Here is a 24,257-nt window from a genome sequence, read left to right on the forward strand (position 1 = left end):
GAATACTCTGGATATAATTCTGGATACTTAATACGGTAAGAAACTCTTGAAACACTGTTTTAGTTATCAGCATAATAATGATTCAAAATTCTACCGTAATTCAATAAAGATAAGACCTGAGTCAAGCTCTAAAGAGTAAGGGAAAGCCCAAAAAGTCGGGTTCCTGAGAGTAAAAGGAATGCCCAAGTGTTCAGCAGACTGGATTTGAATGCTAAGTAAGAAAAATGAGGTTCATGTATTCAACCCCAATCAGGTAAGAGTAAAATTCTCTTCTACATTACCACCGACTTCTCTACAACTACCTCACAAATGAAAGCTGGAATTCTGAAAGAGACAATAATGTGCATTAATCAGGATATTTTTATCCTATCATCAAAAAACCCCTGAATCTGCAGTGCCTCAAAGAATTAATATTTTGTTCATCTTTATAGTCTCTACAGAACCTACGAAATAATATCCTGACAGAACAGGCACTCATTACATATTACTAGAATGAGAAAATGTATAAAATATGTGCTTAAATTAATAGCTCATATTATAACATTACAAACACAAGAGAGAAAATAAGGCAGTTTTTTTTTTAATGAATTAAAATAGCATAAATAGTTCAACAACATAGGACCTACTGCTCTAATGTTGGGAATAATGGCAAGAAAACCAACCGGCCAACAAAATTGTTACAAGGAATGTTTTGCAGTCATGCAAAGAAAAGTCAATAATCAAAAAAGTAAGTTTACTATTTTTTGCCTATGTGTGCATGTTTTATTTTTAGGTGGATTTTGTTATACAACTAAAATTTAAGAAAATGCCAGCCTCCACAGCCTCTTCTCCGTAGATTTTACTGCTTTCCAAGGGTAGGGGAAAAAAAATCTCTCAAGAAGAATACAATAGCTTCTAAACTTTATTTCTTATTTATTACTTATATATTAACCTATTATTTATTCATTATATTATCATAGCAGAACAGACTTCACTTAGCTTTTACTGAAACAAAAGTATACTTGGTTGGGGTTGCTATTAGTTTATCTGATGCTTTAATGACCATTTAACTGTTCCCCAAAAAAGCTAACCAAGTAACTAAGGAGAAATGTTTCTTTCACAAATCCAGAAAACAACTGTTTCCAGAGATACAATTTAAGAAATGTAAAATTTATATCAAAAGTTGTTCTCTCCTAATATAAAACTTAAGTTTTACATTTCTTTTTAAAGCCAACTAATACACAAAGTCATTGAAATTACATGATTTAACTTGTTTCCCTGAGAAATATATATTTGTGAGCAAAGATACAACATGTTAAGATACAGAGAAGGTGGTCTCAGGAGCCATGATAAAGTGTATGTAAAGAAACATAGTTCAATTCAGTAAGTGTTTGCTGAATTTACATAACAAGTAAGGTACAGTGTGCTGGGCACCATGCAGAACTCAAAGGTGAATCAGAAACAATCACTATCCTCAGAGATCTGGATACTCATGAATATCCAAACAGATCGGGTGCTTTCTAGCCTATCTGCTCATGCTATCATCTCTGCTTGGAATAGGCTTTGTCTTCTGAATTCCTAATCAGCCCTTTAAATTCCATTACCTCCATGAAGCCTGCCTGTCCTGTTCCATGCCCTGTTCCACATACTGTCCCAAGCACCCATATAACTGCTTCCTGCTTAGTATTTATATCAATTTGTTATCTTATATAGTGCCTTATAGTTGTTAGGGGAAGCACTGACAGAAACCGCCCGCCCTGGTCAGGCAAGGTAATAGCCACTTGCATGAGTTATCTCACAACAGGAGATCCTGGTAAGGAACATGGAACTAACAAGCTACCACCAACCGCAAGAATTCGGGAAGGGTCAGAAGGAGAGAAGAGACGCCAGTCCACATGTCCTACCAACCTCCCAGAATCCTTCTTGATGGAATCCATCTTGGCTGAGCGATGCGTGTGCCACCAGGAAGGACCCTGAGTCAGAATGACTGGCCGGAGACAACCCAGAAACTAACCCCATTAACCATAAAACCCGAGACTGTGAGCCATGTGGCAGAGCAGTTCTCCTGGGTTCCCTGACCCTGCTGCTCTCCACCCAGGCGCTCCCCCCACCGAAAAAGTCTCTTGCTTTGTCAGCACGTGTCTCTTCAGACAATTCATTTCCAAGTGTTAGACAAGAGCCCACTCTTGGTCCCTGGAAGGGGTCCCCCTTCCTACAACATACTTACACATTATATGTACCATCCCATTTACAAAACAAGCCTTCATGGGGTCCTTAAATCTTCTGCAGTTGTCTATGTGTGAGTTTTTCCGGTAAGAAGGGACAAAATAATCATCAATTTTACAAGCGGCTTTCTGAACTGCAAATTGTTAAGAATGTAAATTAATGGATTTACAACAATCTGCTATGTGTGTAACTAAATCTAGTCATTAGATTCTTAAAACTGCATTGAGCAACTGAGGAGAACGGTTTCTTTCACACATCCAAAATGCAATTGGTTCCATAAATACAATATAAAATTATATCAATATCAAAGGCTGTTCTCTAATAAAATAATAAAATTCCTTAAATAGAAAATGACTAAAATAGGAAGGAATTCTGTAAGCACAAATGTGAATTACAAAAAATAGAAACATGTTTTCAAAATTTTAACAAGAAGGCTTCCCCAAGGTTTTTGTTGTTGTTATTGATTTTTAAAATAATGAAATTAAATCAAAGAAACACGTTAACATATGGATCAACAGGCTTATGAATACAAACAAGGAAAATATATCCATGTTATGAACTATAAAAATCATGTGTCAGTCAAATTAAATTACATTTTTAACTAAGCAGCAGCTGGTATTTTCAAAAACACATGAGGCAGAAATAAGACCTAAATCATTCAGTATGCATGTGCAAGGTTTCACATTCATAAAATGCAACGTCAAACATGTTGTCAGATGGAGGCAAAGAATTCAAAGATACATAAATAAAAAGTGGGCACAGGGCTTCCCTGGTGGCGCAGTGGTTGAGAATCTGCCTGCCAATGCAGGGGACACGGGTTCGAGCCCTGGTCTGGGAAGATCCCACATGCCACGGAGCAACTGGGCCCGTGAGCCACAATTACTGAGCCTGCGCGTCTGGAGCTTGTGCTCTGCAACAAGAGAGGCCGCGATAGTGAGAGGCCCGCGCACCACGATGAAGAGTGGCCCCCGCTTGCCACAACTAGAGAAAGCCCTCAAACAGAAACGAAGACCCAACACAGCCAAAAATAAATAAATAAAGTAAACAATGCATTAAAAAAAAAAAAAGTGGGCACAGTTAACAAACCTAAATTCTAAAACAGCCATCAACACTGAAAATTGCATGAAAAGGCCTTCTGAATTGAACTACAAATCTGCCTTTTTAAGGAAACTGATTAGGGAGCCATTAGCTCAAATTGTGGTAAATGTACTAGTTTACATCTAATCAACAAATTAGCTGCAATTAAATTACGTAGACCAGGTAGCACCTAACCAAGAGTTTTAAAGAAATATGGGACTGCTGGCTTGTTATTATAAATAGCCAGTATGCCAGAAGATAGCGGACTGCTAATGGAAGAGGCTTCAATAAGACATGTTCTAAAAGGAACCCTGGGAATGACACAATAATTCATCTTATTTCCAGACTGGATGAATTGGTAAAACACTAATAAAAGAGGCATTGTAAGAAGAAAAAACTGATTGCACTGTCAAGATGTCCATAGTTCATTAATGACATAAATGTATACTAATCTATCCTTGTTCTCAAAAAGATAACAAAACCAAAATCCTGCTGCCTTAATGGAAATCATAATACTAGAAATCTAAATTTATGATATTTATATTTTAAAGTATTACCTTAAAAATTAACCAAAGATAATTTTTTCATGCATCTTAGTAAAAACATTAATTATCAGAAAACTAAGCCTGACATCATTGTGAAAAAAGAGATCTGAAAAATAACATTTAGAGCATTTTGAATGCCAGACTTTATGTTTCTTAAGGAACTACCTTGTTTATTGGTATATATCTCAAGCCTAGAAGAATCTCTCTCATGTAAATACTTGTTTAATCAAACTAAATTACAACTAAGATAACTATTACCCAGTCTTACCCAGAAAGATATATGCCACAAAAATGAAATTGCCTTATATTTATTGCTTAGTTCCCCCTTAAAAACATGCCAAAAATTTTACTTCAGTCATTGTGGATAAAAATTTTTCTAAAGCATTTTCCATTTTCCTAGCTGTCTCAATTAAAAGACACCAAATGTGATTTGACTTTTTCCAGTGACTTGGGGATTATCATGAACATGCTTTACTGGACCCTAGCGGGTTTTTCTCCTTCATGTTAAGTGTCAATGTCACTTCCTCTCTCTCTGTGCTTAGACTACCAGTAGTCATTCTAACCTTGCTCCACCCTTATATTCTTTTCTATAATAGAGAAACAAAGAAGTAAACCTGATAAGAATTCTATGCTTTAAAGAAAAAATTAAGTACATAAAAAGTTCCAAGAAAAATCATCGGGAAAAGTATATGGTTTCAAAGCTGAAATTTTGTGACATTTATTATGGTGGTACAAAGGCATGTTTCCGTCTCTTATTTTAGGTTATGTTCTGAGAGCGTTGACCTTTTGATAAATGGCATATTACAAATGTACATGTTTATTTATTATTTAGGCTTAAAGATAAGTTGTATTTATTTCATTAGAAAATTCTGGTGGTAGGGCTGGTAAAATCTGTGTTTGTATGCAAAGCCATACTTACCTGTTTCAAGTAGAACAGAAAACAGAAGCCAGAATCCTTGGAACTTTAAAAATTAATTAAAGATTTTATGTTATGTCCCAGTGGCAGCATTTTAAAGTCAATCTTAGTACATGGGAAAGCAATTTTTAAATATCGAGGGTATTGAAAACTGTAGGTAATAAAACAATTTAGTGGACCTGGGTGAACTTTTTTAATAAAAGGAAATTTCATTACCAGAGTATCATAGCTAATACAGGTAAGTACTGTTTCATGAAACTTTATTACAGGTCTTTGAATGTGGCTGTTTCTAATGAAGTTTTAATATTATATCTAGCACATGGTTAGTACTAAAGATTAAAACCAAAAATGATCCTTTTTACTTAGTGACATTAAGAAAACCCAAATAAACCTTTATGTGTAGCTATTTCGAATGCTTGCTATTGATTTAAAGATGTTTTTCTTTAAAAAAAAAAAACTTTTACTTTTATATAATGAACTATACCAGTTAAAATAAACTATATCAGTTAAAAGCTGTCTAGAATTTTACTTTTGAGAATTGCAATTTAAATTTAACAAAGGTATCCATAAAATATTCTCTAGTTACCTATGTATTGACTATATTAAAGTACAAATTAAAATGAAGGATCCAACCTAAGTTCATATTTTTGGATACTGATAGGATTCATATTCCAATCAAATCTTAATTATTTCTCATCCTAACACAGCAGAAGCTCCATTTTAACCCACCCACCACTGTTAATAAAGCTTTTTGGAAGAAACTGTGCAACAAAAGGATACATCTAAACTTGCTATCAGCCTACTAGGAATTTCCAAGTAATGACAAGGATTCATACTGAACTTGAAAAACAACTGATGGGGCAATGAGAATGTGATGGTCAGCGCCACCCAGTGACAGATCTCTGACCATACTCCTCCCTTCACTGCCTACTCATTTTGATGTTCTAAGCACTATACTGTAAGCTCAGCACACAGAACTGCATAAAACATAAGTCCTACTCCCAAGAAGCTGAAGTGAGAAAAGATATACCCATGGTGTTTTTTTAGGCTAGAATCAAGCGAGAGAACGAAAATATTACAGGGCAAAAAGAAAGAATCTATAGTAAAGAAATAGGAAATGCATAGTACTGCTGGCTGGGGTTTGCCCTGGCCTCAGCAAAGAATCTTTCCTATCACAAGCTTTTCAAACACAAGACAGAAAATGAGCAGCTTTAGTTAGCGATCACTTTGTGGTACACTTAACATCACTTCATTAAAACATTTGAAATTATTGTAAAAATATTCCAAATAGGAAGCTCCTTCATGAAAATAAGATATTAATACTAGTTTAACACAATCTGTAAATGAAATAAAATCTAAAAGATTTACCTAACAAAGTCTTCAATGAAGTCTGGTTAAAGTAATTAACAACATTAACTAATTAACATTAGTAACAGGTCTCTCTTAAGCTGAAGAGTACTCAGATATTTATTTTACTATTTAAATTGTACATACATACATTATGAATACTTTTTCTGTGAATGCTATGTTTTAAAACACAGAAGGTAAAAAGCCAAAACAAAAAAGCATAACACAGATACTGATGGTTTTGGAGCCTGGCCTCTTCTGTCCATCTTGGCTATACAGTGGGTTTCCGCACTTCCAGCAATCTGAAAACTGGAGGTTCACTTTACTGTCCAACCTCTATGGATCCTCTGCAAAAAATGTAGTATAGCTCTGTTTCTAAATCTTTCCAAATGCCAACTGAAAAAAATTCTCTGGAAAACTAATTTTCTTTTCTTTCAGAACTGGCAACAGAAAGCAACCGTAACTCAACCATCAGCCTGGGCACAAACTACCCTTTTTCCCAACTTGGATATCTAACACAGAAAAAAAGTTGTTTTCCCTATAAGGGAAAGAGATGAAGTAAAGAAATTAATGGAGGACTTAGAGAATAGAGATAATTTTCAAAACCTAGCTATGATCTTCTTTCATCTGAAGAACTAAGAAGAAATTAAGAAGTAAAATCTCTTTCTCAAATGATCAAAGCAAGGCAGATGAGAATGGAATAGTAGAGAATTCAGAGTGTGAATATAAAAACTGTTAATTCTATCTATAGGATAAAAATTCCTGGAAACATTACAGTACAGTAGGGAATAATCAATTGTTGAAATAAGATCCAGAACTGTGGCAAGCAATCCTGCCAAGATTAAATCCAACATAATTCTTTCCTGCACGTTATTTTAGGATCACTACAGGCCATGTTGGGAAGAGCTACTCTATGGAAGACAGTATTAGACCCTAATGACGTTTTCACTCTCATTAATAGGAGTTCAATGACATAAGCCATCTTTCCCTCTTTAGATCCCATCTTTCTTCCTTAACTAGACATTCTTCATTTAATGCGTATCTGAGTAATATGAATAAATTGATTTTGAAGCAAAACAATGTGTGTGGAATCTATGACAAAGGAGGTAAGAATATACAATGGAGAAAAGACAGTCTCATAAATAAATGGTGCTGGGAAAACTGGACAGCTACATGGAAAACAATGAGATTAGAACACTCCCTCATACCATATACTAAAATAAACTCAAAATGTATTTGAGACCTAAATTTAAGAACTGAAACCATAGAACTCCTAGAAGAGCACACAAGCAGAACACTCTTTGACATAAATCAGATCAATATTTTTTGGCTCTGTCTCCTAAGGCAAAAAAATAAAAGCAAAAATAAACAAATGGGACTGAATTAAACTTAAGGCTTTTGTACAGCAAAGGAAATCACTGATAAAACAAAATGACAACTCACTGAGTGAGAGAAAATATTTGCAAATGATATGACTGATAAGGGGTTAATATCCAAAACATATGAACAGCTCATACAACTCAATATCAAAAACAAACAACCCAATTTGAAAGTGGGCAGAAGACCTGAATAGACATTTTTCAAAGAAGACATACAGATGGCTAACAGGTACATGAAAAGATGCTCAACATTGCTAATTATCAGGGAAATGCAAATGAAAACCACAATGAGATATCACCGAACACCTGTCAGAATGGCTATCATCAAAAAGCCTACAAATAACAAATGTTGACAAGGATGTGGAGAAAAGGGAACCCTCCTGCACTGTTGGTGGGAATGTAAATTGGTGCAGTCACTATGGAAAACACTATTGAGGTTCCTCAAAAAACTAAAAACAGAACTACCATATGATCCAGCAATTCCACTCCTGGGAATATACCCGAAGAAAACGAAAACACTAATTTGAAAAGATACATGCATCCTGATGTCCACAGCAGCATTATTTATAATAGCCAAGGTATAGAAGCAACCTAAACGTCCGTCAATAGATGAATGGTTAAAGAAGATGCGGTATATAACTGAATATTATTCAGCCATAAAAAAGGATGAAATTCTGCCATTTGCAACAACATGGATGGACCAAGAAAGTATAAAGCTTAGTGAAATAAGTCAGACAGAGAAAGACAAATACTCTATGTTATCACTTATGCATAGAATCTAAGAAAATAAAACAAATGTATATTACAAAACAGACACAGATTCACAAATATAGAGAACAAACTAGTGGTTACCACTGGGGAGAGGGAAGGGGCAAGATAGGGGTATAGAATTAAAATAGGTAAGCAACAAAGATATATTGTACAGCACAGGGAAACAAAGCCAATGTTTTATAATAACATTAAATGAAGTATAATCCTTAAAAATTTTGAATCACTATGTTGTACACCTGAAACTAATATAATATTGTAAATCAATTATACTTCAAAAAAAAAAAGAATGTGTGTTGCAGAGCTATGTAAATAAAGTTACTGGCATTACATTCTTTCATTAGGTTAGGGTAAAGTACATGTAATTTACTATTTTTCATCTTTATTATTCATTGAATGTTACTTTCCTAGTAAAAGAAGAGAATTTGCTTTGTTGTTTTAATACTGAATAAATCTGTATATAAAGGAATCTAATTATTAAAACACAGATATTTTTATCAAAGGGTGGAAGAAAGGAATAAATGAATAAATTAAAGAACTAGTAGCACAAAGCTGTTTGAACCATATACGGGTAGAAATGTTTCCATCCACCGAGTGTCATTTAATTAGTGAAAACTTTGATACAGGATTCTGAAGTAGATTAGTAACAAATGCTATAAGTTACTTTGTAGAAATATAGAAAAGAGTAAGAAAATTTAAACAATGATATTAGATGACTTTGAGATATTTGAGAGTTTAATTTCTACTCAAGCTCACATCTACTTGCTTAATACCACTGAAGTAAAAGTGCAATTCTGAGAATACCATGTAAATGTATCAGCCTGGAGGCCTGAGACAGAATAATGAAAGGTAAGCCTAGAAAGAAAAGCTGGATGCCTATTTTGTAGGATGATAAAATTTCACTCCAAAAATTTTATTCCTTGTTATTATGATAATAAAGTCACACAAATAATCCAAAAAATGTTTATGTTAACTTTTTAATTCTCATAAAAATTGGGACCTAGAGAAAAATGTTTGTGGGATAAATGAATGTCTATATTTAGAAATACTTCCAAGAGCATTAAGTGAAATGAACGTGAAGCCAATAAAAGGTTCCAATAATACTGTTTATTCCCTAATCCAGTTAAATTTAATTGTAAGCCTTTAGGATTTTCTAAATTAGTTCATTCAGCAAATATTTATTAATCATCTACCAAGGGCCATACAATGTATTAAGCATTTGAGTTGTAGAATCTAAAACACTATCTTTTCCCTCACAGAGACGGACATGGGATTAAATAAGTAATATATAAAAGAAGAAGTGATCTATTCTGCCTTGAAGAAAATCAGGGAAGGTTTCAGATAGGAGATGAAACTTCATCTTAGACCTAAAACAAAGTCAGACTTCCCAGACAGACAAGCAGAGGGAAGATATTCCAGATGAAGGACATGGTAGAAACCAAGACAGACGGGGAGAGACTGCTCAGCACGTATGGGGATTTGTAAAGTCTTGACGATTAAGGTAAGGGGGCAGGCAAAGTACAGATCTGACTTTAGACAGAGACAGAAGTCAGGTCAAGTAGGGGTTTGTACCCCAGCTAAGTTTTGTAAGTGTCACATTCCAACAGAAAATGAGTACCAATATATTCCTTATCATCTTTAATCCAAATGTAACTCCATCTAAGCCCCCCCACCCAAAAATGCAGAGGGAACAATATCTAAGTCCTTTCAGCCTCCTGCAGCTACGTTTTTCAAAAATAATCACTAGAAAATGGTAACATAGAAGTAAAGAGGTCAGTTTGAAATGTTAGTGAGTCACATTGATTAAAGAAAAGGGTCAATTTGCAGACAGTCATACAAAGAGATTATTGAAATGATTACTCAACAGCACATTTACTCTAAAAAGTAATCTCACATGGGTTGAATTTTTAAGATCAGAGTATCATAATTTTGACCAAAATTTTATACCTTAGGTAACTTAGAGCCAGATTTAACATCATGTGGCTTTGTCTCTACTACCAACATGTGGAACTGTAACCAAATATATCACTCTTTAAAAAATAACTTTCGCTTGTTGATTGCAAAATACAGTTCTATAAACAAAACCCATATACATATATATATATAAATGTTAATTTTATTGCAGAAGTTTGGAGATTATAATGATAGCATTTAATTTAAGTTTGAGTCTGTGTTGGACAAATATGCACTATGCTTTTCAAATGATTGGAAAATCAGTTTTATTTGCCTCCTTTTTTGACAGTGGTTTGATTTTTTGTTTGTTTGTTTAAGCAAAAATCACTAAACTTGTGCAATGGTAGCATGGAAATTACCTGAGGTGTCTTGTATGATTGTGCTTTGGCCAGGGTGGACGTAGCTTAAATTATAAAAACTAAAGATTAAAGAAAAAGGAAGTATAAGTTCATGTTGCCTATTTAGAAGAGAACTTTCATTCTTCATAACTATATAACATTATAATGCCACTGATTCATAAGGGGTTTAAATTAATTCTGTGGTGTAGGACACCGGCATTATTAGTGTTCATTTTATATCTCTAACGTTCTTGGTCGTATTGAAACATTTCAGTATACAAAAATACTGCAGTATTAATACCCAAGAGAAAAACCATCATAATGTGTATGCTGGTCATTACGATCAGTGTGGTACAATTTTTTAAAATAAACTATCATGCCCTTCAAAAAAAAATCACTAGAGCATAAAGTGGTAATAAAACTCAGAAGAAGTACATGCATTGCACCATTTCTGTTTACCAAGCTTCCCTTGAGTTCAGTTAAAATAAAGTAAATTGACTATTTGAAGAAGTTGTTGACTTAGCATTAAAACCATAAGGTAGAAATATCTTGGACTGCAATGACAGATTTCTGATAACTAATGTTTATTTCGCTATAAACACAGAACTCTGTATAGTTTAGAAAAGTTCTATTTTAAGTGATTATTTTAATGTTCTTGAAATAACCAGGTATTTTTACAAAATTTTTAAAAATTTTATTTCCCACTGGGATGCCAATTCAAGTCTTCTGAGAACTCTCTGCCTCAGAATGCTATGAAGTCATTTTTCTAACTAAAAGATTTAATGAAGCCTTGACTTATTTACCAAAGAGCCAGCAATGTTTTCTTAATTTCAAATACTCACCAAAAACTAACATTTCCAAACAATTATATTTTGTCACAGTGAAGAACAACTGTACAAAGATAAACAAGATAACATTGTTTTGCTTTTCCTCTAAAGCCAGAGGTCCCCAACCTTTTTGGCACCAGGGACCAGTTTCGTGGAAGACAATTTTTCCATGGCTGGGGAACGGAGGGGTGGAGGGGGCTCAGGCGGCAATGCCAGCGATGACTCAGGTGGTAATGCGAGCGATGGGGAGCGAGCGGCAGATGAAGCTTCACTCCCTCGCCCTCTGATCACCTCTTGCTGTGCGGCCCAGTTCCTAACAGGCCTCGGACCCTGTCCACGGCCCAGGGGTTGGGGACCCCTGCTCTAAAGAGCTGTATTTTTCAGAAGATACAGTTTTTGTCAGTGTGAGTAAAAGTAACTGTTTTCAGATTAAGCAGCTGGCATGCAATCAACAGTTCTTACTGGCCTTCTGGACATTCCACATATCCAAATACTGACTCTGAGTATGAGTTTTGCTGTATCTCTCCAAGGCAAGACAGATTAAAAGGCTCAAATGTGCTTCTCTTGACAAAAGATAAAAAAATTAAACAGTACTCTATCTTAAAATGTTACAAATGATTCAATTTCCTATCCTCCAAAAACTGTTAATTGCATTTCAGCTGTATTATTGGCTACCTTGAGTCACAAACCACTTGGGATAGTTTGTATATAGAAAATCTGCCATTTCCTTTATTGTAACACACAACTTTCACTTCATCATTTACTTCTAAGAAAGAATAAGAGAAGTCTAGGTTTCTTTAATTACAGCATAATATTAGTCTTCAAAAAAATCGAAAGAATTATAAAAAGTAAACCCTGAAATGTCCATCACCATTAATCATTTGAAATATCTTGATACAATTTTATTTCTTACTTCTTTTCTCTTCTGCTATCTACAACGGAAAGAGTTCCCTTCTCCAAGGAAAGCTCTGTAAAATAGAGCCAATTCTCATTTGTCTGAGATAATCTGGGTATCACTTTGGATAGCAGGCATGACAAAAAAACAACCTTGCAACTACTCTCAACTGTAGCACACAGTATGGTGCTGAATTAAGCTTTTCTCAGTACTCAGTCCCAGGACGCTACATCAGGAATAAGAAAATGAGCTGTTTTCTTAAGTCAGTGTATTCACATAAAATTGTGGCTAAATACATGAATGAATCACTATTGATTATCTACAAAGAGCTATTTATTTGCAATTCAGAAGAGAAGTACCATACATAAATTGTAAACAATTAGGTTCTGTAACATACTTAATACAAAACTTAATCATCAATTTAGAAGTCCAAAAAATACAGTCATAGATTTCTGATCTGAAGATTATAGCTAATAAAGCTAAGAGCCAATCCACCAGTGACCACCCTTAGAAAGGAAGTTTTCTTTGGGATGAGACTCCAGATGTTTCTCCAGTAATCATGATGAATTTATCCTTATCCATTCACCCTACCTTGATAGGTGATCCATAATTCTTATCCTTGTATATTTATGAAACTTATTTTTTATACATTACACACTGGCATGATTAAACTGTCCTTTATAAGCTAAATTAAAAATTTTACATATCAACTGACATGAGTTACTATATCACAGGGTGACTTATCAGCCAATGATTTAGTTTCTGAAAGGTTAGAACTAAATTTATGTCTCAATTTGACTGGGCTAAGAGATGTCCAGATAGCTGGTAAAATATTATTTGGGGGTGTGTCTGTGAGGGGGTTTTTGGAAGTGACTGGCATTTCATTCAGTAGACTGAGTAAAGAAGATCCACCCTCACCAACGTGAGTGGGCATCATCAAATTCCTTGAGGTTCCAAACAGAACAAAATGTGAAGGGAGGGCAAATTCCCTCTCTCTCTTCTTGACATCCACCATCTCCCGCCCTTGGACATCAGAGCTCTTGGTTCTTGGGCCTCAGGACTCCAGGACTTAACACCATCAGATACCCCGGTTCTCAGGCCTTCAGACTCTAACTGAATTATACCACTGGCTTTCCTGATTCTCCAGCTTGTAGACAGTAGATTATGGGACTTCTCAGCCTAATACAGTCAGCCATCTTTACCCTTATTCTATTTTACACCAGTAATGAAAAAAATCAATAAAACATTAATGGCTAATACCTACTGCCTACTTACTGTGTGCAAGGCATTGTTTGGTAAGCATTTAACAGTGATTATTTCATTTGATCCTCATAACAATCCTCTGATGTAGGGAACATTTAAAATTCTATTTTACAGATAAAGAAATTGAGGCACACAGAGATAAAACAACTTGCCTAAGATCACACTGCTAATAAATGATAAAGATGGGATTCAAATGTATGCAGCCTGTTTCCAGACCTTGATTAAAACCAATATGTCTCCCTTGTAAATTAATGTCTCGTAAACTTAATATAACTGAGACAAAGACAGAACTCATTAGGAACAACATGAGTATGAAATCTTTAGCCTTAAATGGCTATAACAGACCGTGTTGGATATTTGTGAAGGACAAATAACAAAGTTAAAGAACATGTACAGAATAGAACTTTATCCATTAAGACTACGTCTACATGGTGAGTTATAATAAGAAAATTTTTAACATTTTCCCTTCTAAGATGAGAATCCTCAATCTAAACATTTTAACATATTTTTTACATGTACATACTTTTAAAGAATGCAATATACATGTAAGTAGAAGGCTTACTACACTAGTTTGATTTAACAAACCTTTATTGCTCTCCTATTATGCTCTATGATACAAATTAGATATTTAAATATAATTCAAACATGAACTCTAAACACAGTAAGCTTGCATATAAGTGAAATATATATAATAAAAAATAATATTGTGATAAAGAGATATAAAGGAGGTATTCACAAAGTGGAGGGTGGCACATTGAACTGGAATCATTCATTCTGCCAGAGAGAGGGTAGAAAGAAAAGTAAGGCTTCCAGAAGAGGTAACTTTCTCAGCTAGCACGTAAATGATGAAACAGTCAGAAATATAGGTGATAAAGGTCATCTTGGACAGAGATCTTGGACAGAGAAAATAACGTGTGTAAAGGCACAAAGACACAGCAAGTTGAGAGATTTCAGTAGGTGCTACGGCTACAGCATAAAATTCAAGGCAGGAAGTGGAAAGAGATGAGCTGGAGTAATAGCTAAAAAAGGAAATTCCATTAGAAGTACTCAGACTCATGATGAGGATCCACTAAAGGGATAAGAGGACAAACAAACCCTCCTATTCATTCCTGGGTTGGGTTTTCACCCTCAAAAATAAATATTCAATGACAGTATTTCCCTAAATTTTACAGTGAACCACCTCCTTTCCCCACCTAAAAGAAGAAAGTTATTATAAAAAAAAAAGAGATATATTCTAGTTTCTAGTTACCGAAGACTGGAGACAAAAATTACATACCTTAATGATGCAATAAACCTTGAAATCAGCAGAATTAGCTTACTTTTAGTTTCTTAGTGGCATGAAATTAATGAAATATTACAATAATATTTCATTTTTGTTGGAACAACCTGTAATTATCATAGTTTAGTTCTGGATCAAATCTTAAAATGGTTTAAATTCAAAAGACATAAGAACCCTGAAGAGAAGGAAATCTAATACATTTGACTTCAAGCTCTATTTTCCCATTTAAAGGCAATTGAGAGTTTAAATTTGGAATTAATATACAATAGTAACAACACTTATTATTTACAAAGTGCTCTACATTTTCAAACCCGTTCACAGTTATTACTTTATTCATTTAATAAGTTTATTATGGAGGTGTCATTTCTTTCATGAAATGAAAGGAGCAGAGACAAAACTTCAGGCACAGCAGGAGTCAGGGCAGCCTTTCCTACTTAATAGACAAATCATCTAAGATCAAGCATGGAAGGTACATGAAATAATATCCCACATCTGTTCTCTAAGATACATGCGAGACACTCAGGTTTGAGATAGTCAGGTAAAAGTAACAGGTCTCAATCTGGCTCTCTTAACAAGGCCAATCCAAAAACAGAATTGTAAAGACAGTACTAAAAGTATCAAAAAAAAAACCCCCCAAAACTAAAACCCCATACCTTTAGAGCAGCACTGATGATAGTGAGGGAAGTTGTATGGCAAACTTTGTTCTACTATCTGAAATGCCAGCTGAACCCACTCCATGGAGACAAACTTTATACAAGTGACAGAGTCAGCTTATTACAAGAGAGAAATCCCAATATCAACAAAGATACAGATACAGATGTAGTAGTTATACTGGAAGGGTGAAGGCATGAAACTATAGATTAACATTTCCATTCCTAGGTTAGATCAAGCAAGACCACTATTAAACCACAGTTCAAGATGCCCAACCACCACGTGAAAATTCTTAGAACCAATAGTAATTATTCATGTCCTAGTCAATTTATTTATTTTCAGTCTTACTAAAACTGCGAATCATAAAACTGATGGTGTCTTCCTCTTTGTACTGGCAGCTAAAAGCTTAGAGTAAATTTTATAGCAAATGAATAAGAATTAAGTAAACTCACTGCTGTCTTTCTTGCCTTCACCATCTCCTCATTTTCTTTCTGTCCTTACTGTTTATTTTTTTTAATCTGAATGAATTGTGTAAACTTTCTTAAAGGCCTTCTGAAACAAGGGAGTATTTAAACTAGCTAACTAAACAAACAGTAACAGAAAAATGAAAAAAGAAACATTACCTTTTCATCAAAATTACAATCAAGTCTTCTAATTAACACGATGAAAGTGCCAGATGAATTGTCTCTTAGTGGCGGAGGCACTATGGGTTCACAGGCATTCTCTGGTTTTGAGTTAATCAAAAAGCCCTAAAAAAAAGAATGAGCAATAAGTTTTCTCTCTGTTAAACTCAAAAAAATGAATTCAACTTACTTCTATAAACACCTTTTGAACCTGTTCCATGTGTTTTGCATTATGCTAGATGAATTATCTGGCAACTACAACAGTTCCTACCCTCCAATTGCTCACAATCCCAGAACTTCTAAAGCAGTATTTGGCTTCCTAAGCATTTTGCTTTTTTTTTTTTTAAGTAAGTTCCATTTTTACTATTAAAGTTAAAAAAAAAATCACACATAAGCCCATCACCCCAGAGACAACCACTGTTAGCATGTTGGTATATTTTCCAACAATGACTGACATTTCTAAACCAAGCAAACACTTCTTAAAAATTAACTTTTAAATTTCTTTCCTCAAATAATGAAAATGCACAGCATTTCTAGGAATTTATTATATAGAAACACTAGCCTGGGTATATAAAGGTATATGTAGAAAGATGTCCCCTGCTACATCATTTTTAATAGCAAAAACTGGAAATCATGCACATCGATAAGACAGCTATTTAAAAAATTATAGTATATTCATGCAATAGAAAAATAATAGAATCATTAAAAAGAATAAGATAAATCCTTACATACTAAACTGAAAAGACATCCACAAGATAACTACTAATTTAAAATGAAATAGCAAGCTGCTTTCCCAGAGATATAGGATGGTTTGACATCTGAAAATGTATTAATAGTTTAAAACAGAAAAACCAAATGACTATCTCAATAGGTGTAAAACACTGAATAAACACATAAAAAGATTATCAAAATCATTAAATTCATTTATAAGGAGGAGTGAGCAATTAAAGTTATGACCCAGTGCCCAACAACAGTCCTGTATGGCACATGAATTGGTCACACCAACCGTCTATTCCACAGGATTTGGCAATTTTGGCAAGTTGCATTGCTTGGCTTTTGATAGGGAATGCTTTTGCACACGTTTCAGGAATAAAATGCAGCATATCTTCACTTACTCAAAGAATAGCTCCCATTCTTGATTCCATAAAGCGCTTGGTTTTTACTTTGCAAGGAAACAGAACTGTGGTTATCCTTCCAATAATGAATATTTGCTTCACTCATATTAAATTTACTCCCTGCTGCCTTTTCTGTGCCTTTCTGCACACAAACTAACTTTTTGCCTTAAAGCCAAGTCACATAGTGCAGTTCTTTTCAAGACACTTATAACAGCAATTAAACTCAAGCCATGTAGTACCAACAAGGTATGTAACTCAACTGAAGTGAAGACAATACGAACAGCTATGACCAAATTTCCCACGTCCGGGAGATGACAACTCCATCGTGACTGCCACCTAGCGGATAGCTAGGGAAAGACACATCCCAATTTCAGATATGTTAAAATATGGGATAATAAAATGCATCTTAGAATCAATAAATTTATGGTATGTATAGACACAAAAAAGGGTCTACAAGTGGAACTAGAAAAAGCTTTTTGTTTTTAAATCATTTCTGTATTGATGAATCTGTTATGACAAGCATGTATTATTTTTAGACATAAGAAAATTTATAAAAATTAAATACACATAAGCTAAAAGTTAAAAAAAAATCTATTTGCATTAATGGAAATTGAAGCCTAAAAAAAACAGGTTTTTTTTGTTTTTTTTTTCCCAGCCACGCCGCACAAGTTATAGGATCTCAGTTCCCCGAGCAGGGATCGAACCCGCGTCCTCGGCAGTTGAAAGCGCAGAGTCCTAACCACTGGTCCGCCAGGGAATTCCCAAAAACAGGTCTTAAATTCTTAAATATTATCTTTCCTGTGGACTATGCTAAAAAGAATAACTTGATAAAACAGCCTACTAATTCCTATCCTTCCCCCAAATGTAAGTCACTTAAAACTGCAAATTTACTTTGTTTCATCCACAAAGTCTACAGGGTAGTGTAATGGGTTTTGCCAATTAATTTGCCAGCACTCTCTGGTCCCTTAAATAAGAGTGACCAAGAAGGTGCTGCCTTAAGCCAGGTCCGCATGCCTCATGTCACCCTCCAGGGCCAATCCTTTTTATTAAAAAGGATTTTAAAAGGACTTTTATTAATCCTTTTTATTAAAAGGATGCTTGCTCTGCGATCAAGGATCCTCCTCATCCTTATTTACTGACAGGGGCGATTTATGCCAATATGTAGGAAGCCCAAGAAAACTACCAATGTCCAGGAGACTCAGAAAGGATGCCCACCTTTCTGCCCTTTGTTGTTATAATTCTCTGATGATTAAACAAGGATGCTGGGGACTTCCCTGGTGGTCCAGTGGCTCAGGCTCTGCGCTCCCAATGCAGGGGGCCTGGGTTCGATCCCTGGTCAGGGAACTCACTCCCACATGCTGCAACTAAAGTTCCCGCTTGCTGCAACTAAGACCCGGAGTAGCCAAATAAATAAAAAAAATTAAAGTGTTTAAAAAAATAATAAATAAAATAAACATAACAGATAAATAGGGGTATTGGGAAATTAAGAAAAAAAACCAGCTCATCTAAATTAAGAATTCATCTCTGACTATTAGATTTCCACAACTGTATTCAATTATGTTCAAATCAAATTTATTTAAAAAAAAAAAACAAGGATGCTGGACAAAAATAGTGTATGCAGACTGGCACCTCAATATCATTGAATGTATAATGCAATAGGTTTGTGGTATATATATTTGTGGATATTTTTAAAACTTTTATGACTATACATGAAGCAAAGTACACAAAATATAATTTTTCAGCTTGATGAGTTTTCCCAAACTGAACATACCTGTATCAGGAAACAGAATATTAACAGCACTGCAGGAGTTCCCTTCATCCTCCCTGCCAGTCACTACTCCCCCACCCTATCAGCAATGTCACTACATGGACTTCTAACAGCTTAAATTAGATTTTGCCTAATTTTATAACTGACATAAACAGAACCAGACATACAGCAAATTCTCTTTTAGACTTCTTTCTCTCAATACTGTATTTGTGAGAATCATTCCTACTATTCAGCAACCATACTGTGGAGATATACTTGGCAGATCTTTCATTTTCATTTCTCTGTAGTATTACATTGTGTGAATATACGAAAATTTATTCTACTGTTGGTGAGCATTTGGGTAATTTCTAGTAGGCACTATTACAAATAGTGCTGTTATAAACTTTCCAGTACAAGTCTTTTCATGAACACATGCATGATGTTTATGTACACAGGAGACCCATAGGATATCAAGCTGGATCATAGAGTATCAAGCTTTAGTAAATACCACCAAGCAGTTTTCCAAAGTGGTTTGGGTTACCACTTTTTAACTGGAATATTCAAATAATCTAAACTTAAAAATCATACTGAATATAATTTTGCTTTAATGCTTCCAAAGTATTTAGAACTGCAAAACTGCAGGGTAAACGTTATGAAAAAATTACTCTTGTTGAAAAATTACACTAGTTAATGAAGTCATAAAGAGATAGATCATTCAATAAAGTGGCTTTCTTTAAAAGACTGTTTCAGGCTGAAAAGCCTTAGACTTTCCTCCCTTCAGTTTGAACTGAATGGCAAACTATACAATGAATAAAATTAAGAAGAGTATATGCAGTGATAATGTCAACAAAAATGCTGAAAGCAAGGCAGCAGTGCCTTTTTCCCTTGGTAAGAATATAAAAGTAAAAGCAGGGAGAGAAAAGTGGTAAGTTGTTTTGTTAGTGGATACCTGAAGTTATTAATAATTAATAACTGCAGCAACAGCAAGCAGTTAACATTTGTTGAGCCATAGCACTTAGCACTGTGTGTCAGGCACTATGCCCTTTAAATGCTCTAATTCAGTTAATCTTTGCAATAATCCCACGGTAACTTGCCTAAAGGTATACATAGCAGGCATGTAATCCCAGGAAGTCTAACTCCAGACCCTACATTCTCAACCACTATGCTACACTGCCTCTGCTAGACAAAAAAAAACACAGGTGAAGAACAAAATGGGCAACAAGAAGAGAAGTGGACATTTACAAAAATGAACAAACCAAAATGTTAGTCTAAAAGGCAGTTAAGGTTGATTCCAAAATTTGATACAAATATTTCAAATGATAAGTTGTCAATGGTACCTGTCATTATTTTTACATTCAAACACAGACCAAAAAGAGTTACACTGATCAATCAGACTTTATCAGCTAACATTCTCCTAATGTGTGACAGATTAATTTGTTTATATCAACAACTTTCTAGAATGTTAAAAAATATCCACTGCCCTTTTCTCTAATGCTTTGTTAGATCATTCTTCTAAAATCTACCAGTAACTTTCACATACAGGCCACATTTAATTCCTTTTTCACAAATAGTTGGAGATTACTCTCCTCTTACGCAATAAAACATCCTTACCATTCATTACTCATTATTTTAAGCTCCTTTAACATTCTGCTCTGAATACACTTGTCTCATTTCATGTGGGGTCTATTTAAGTACTAGGATGGATAAATAAGAACTGAGTCCCCACTCAAGTACTTAATATCTGGAAAGAACTAACAGATCCAACTAAGACAAGAGAAAACAAAGTAAAAACAACATGCAGTACAAATGCACAGAACAGAGAAAATTATTCTATGTGAGGCAGTAACAGAAAAGGTGATGTTTGACTTGGTTCTTAAACTTTACTATACTTCACTTTGGTGCCAAAAACTAAATATACGACTGTAAGTGATATGACCAATATAACAACAGAGAGGAACTATCACACTTTAACCTATTCTAGATATTATATGTCTATTGATGCACTGTAAAACTAAATTAGGTTTCTAGTGAACACATTACAGTCATTTCAACAAATTTTTGACATGTTGCTACTAAGCTATATTTCTCCTCTTTTCAGTACCTATCTTTTAAGACTCGAGGGCAAGGGACTTCCCTGGTGGCTCAGTGGTTAAGAATCCGCCTGCCAATGCAGGGGACACGGGTTCAAGCCCTGGTCCGGGAAGATCCCACATGCCGCGGAGCAACTAAGCCTGTGCACCACAACTACTGAGCCCGCGCACCACAGAACCCGTGCTCCGCAACAAGAGAAACCACCGCAATGAGAAGCCCGCGCACCGCAACGAAGAGTAGCCTCCGCTCGCCGCAACTAGAGAAAGCCCGCTCCCAGCAACGAAGACCCGACACAGCCAAAAATTAATTAATTAATTAATTAAAATTTAAAAAAAAAGACTCAAGGACAAAACATTAGTATATTAACCATTCCAAGCTTCAGGACATCTGCCAATTTGATAGCCAAAGCTTGCATGTCTTTCTGTACATCACTGAGAGTTATATACTAATTAAAAGTTAAGCCTTTAACTGGATTAAAAGGAAAGGTTTTTAAAATCCTCCTCACAAATTAGATATTACATCTATAGCATTATTCAGAGCAGTAACTAAATATCCTTCATCTCAAAGTTACATCTCACTTTGTACACTCTGCTAGAATTCTCCCCAGTAACCTTTTCTGGTTATATATTTTATCAGTGACTTAGATTTTAGATTTAATAAACTCTGATTAAAAGATGTCATAAAAATATAATAAGCCCATTAATAACTAAAAACGTTAAAAGAATACTTAAAAGTGCTAAGTCAGCAATGTAATAATTTAGACCAACTTTTTTTTTTTTTTTTTGGCTGCGTTGGGTCTTCGTTGCTGCGCACGGGCTTTCTCTAGTTGCGGCGAGCGGGGGCTACACTTCGTTGCTATGCACGGGCTTCTTACTGCGGTGGCTTTTCTCTAGGCATGCGGGCTACAGTAGTTGTGGTTCGCGGGCTCTAGAGCGCGGTCTCAGTAGTTGTGGCGCATGGGCTTAGTTGCTCTGCGGCATGTGGGATCTTCCCAGACCAGGGCTCGAACCCGTGTCCCCTGCACTGGCAGGCGGATTCTTAACCACTGTGCCACCAGGGAAGTCCCGAGACCAACTATTTTTAAAACATTATTTCTGAAAAAGCTCACAAGCATTAGAAACAAAATTTAACTCATTTTAATATTCTAAAACTGTCAAAGTTTTAATTAAAAAAAGTCCCAGACTACTATACTTGTTTATTAATTGCACTGAGATTAAAAGTGAACAAAAAAAAGAAAGCATATTTACACAATGTTGATACGTAGTTCTAAAATCACTCATCTTAATAATTTCCTCAAATGAGAATTTTTGAGTGATTTGTTTTAATGGATTTGATAATTAACCTTTATCAATTCCCTACTGGATGCTAAGCTGAACTTCCACTTCCCAGCCATGATGGAATAACAAGGGCTAGTTTTAACCTCTTGCTTTAATTAACTAGAGAACCAAAAAAAAAAAAGATATGAAACATCAGCTTTCAAACACTGGACAACAAATAGCACAAAACAGTGATTCTTGAGAAAAGGAAACAAATGAGATGAGCCCTATAAAAACCTTAGCTCACTGCCTGGAGAGATTCCAGGCCTCAGAACAGGGCAGGGGAACCCAACAAGAGTCTGGTAGTCTCAATAAGTTGAGGAGACAATTCATAACCTGGGGAGGTCAACGCAGCTAGATTTTGTGGGACACAGCACTGGGGAGGAGCGAACTGCAAAGAGAGCTCCAGATATATGTAGAGGCATCCACTCAAGTCGTTGGCTGAGTAATAATCTGCATACACATGTGAGGGAACTACCAAAACTAAGAAAGAACCATGAGAAAGGAGTAAACAGAACAATCCCTGGAGTTCACACAGGGCTGGGAATAGTTTTACACATAGCATGAAATAGAGTCCTCAGAAGACTCCTGCCTCAGAAGTAAGCCACATTAGCCCTAAACATTTGAAGCAAATGAAAATAAAGTTACAACTTACCAAAATTTGTGGGACACAGCTAAAATAATACTTAGAGAAAAATTTATAGATCTAAATACCTACATTAGAAAAGAGGAAAGGTTTCAAATTAATGACCTCAATGTTCATCTAAAGAAACTGGAAAAAATAAGAGCAAATTAAACCCAAAATAAGAGAAGGAAGGAAATAATAAATAGCCACTTTCCTCACACTAGTCTACTGGATATGTACTATTACAGACAAATAGGTAGACCTAAAGAAGTTGAATAACTTGCCCAGTGATAGAACCAGAATTTGAAGTCCAGTAACTCTGACCCAAAAGTCCAGCTTCTTCCCATTTTAGTACACTGCTCATCTTCACAAAGATATGAATTAAACCAAAACTAAGTTCAAAGCTTCCCTATTCTCAGCCCAGCACTCTAATAATTTTGGCATTGTGCTAATATTATCACCACTTCTATGACAGAACTTATGTGCTTATTAAAATCATTAGCATTCTGTTTATATTTTTTTCTTCTTCTTCTTATACCTTCCTATTTTCTCCTAAAATCCCAGCATCTTTCATGAGATGGTATAAAAGTCCACAAGGTGGAACACAACTGGTGTTCCAAGTTATTTGTTGCTGTTGTTAACTATCATTACTAAACTGAAGTCCCAGACTACACAGATAGCTTTATAGTTACAACTGAGGATCACAGATCACAAAGGCATTATCATTCCCATTTCAGAGAAGACACTTAAGCGTCAAAGAAGATAACATGCCCAATTAACATTCCACTGTTAATCTGAGTCAAACCTAGAGCTGACGCAAATGATGGTCCTTTTCTTCAAAACATTGTCTTTCAAATTTAATATAAACACAAAAAGAAAATGATTTTGGTGAGATTAGTGGGACTACAAATTATTCCTTAAAGTTATTATTTCCATTATGATATTTGTGCTAAACAAATACACTTGGAAAAGAAAAAAAGCTCAAACTATTTAAAGAGGAAAATACCAGGTGCCAAGAAGGGAAATGGTAGCATCGAACCATTTCGATGTAACTAAAGTACTTGTTACTCTCGAGTACATCCTACTGTAACATTCCCCTTCCTGGTTTTATATTTATCAACTTTTCAATTTATAAATACTGAATATAACTCTTACATCTACTCATATTGGTAAAATTGTTCAGACAGGACTGAGAAAAAATACTCTCACAAAACTGCAATGATTTTGAGTGCACATACTTCCACAATATTTGATATGGTTGGTAATCACTCAATTTTTATAAGGTGAATCACATAAA

General features: G+C 35.0%; 1 protein-coding gene across 3 annotated transcripts in view; it reads right to left on the minus strand.

Annotated features, from left to right (window-relative positions):
* RNF13 (ring finger protein 13) overlaps positions 1-24,257 on the minus strand; it is a 155,684-nt gene that overhangs the window by 64,086 nt on the left and 67,341 nt on the right. Inside the window, exon 4 of one of the 3 annotated variants that reach the window (XM_061194563.1) lies at positions 16,067-16,192. In XM_061194563.1, coding sequence (XP_061050546.1) covers positions 16,067-16,192 — 126 coding nt within the window. Of the gene's footprint in view, positions 1-2,206; positions 2,267-16,066; positions 16,193-24,257 lie in introns of those variants that run through there. The other 2 variants (XM_061194564.1, XM_061194566.1) reach the window with 2 other exon arrangements.

This window comes from Eubalaena glacialis, chromosome 6, assembly GCF_028564815.1.
Source record: "Eubalaena glacialis isolate mEubGla1 chromosome 6, mEubGla1.1.hap2.+ XY, whole genome shotgun sequence".
NCBI classification, from domain to species: Eukaryota; Metazoa; Chordata; class Mammalia; order Artiodactyla; family Balaenidae; genus Eubalaena; species Eubalaena glacialis.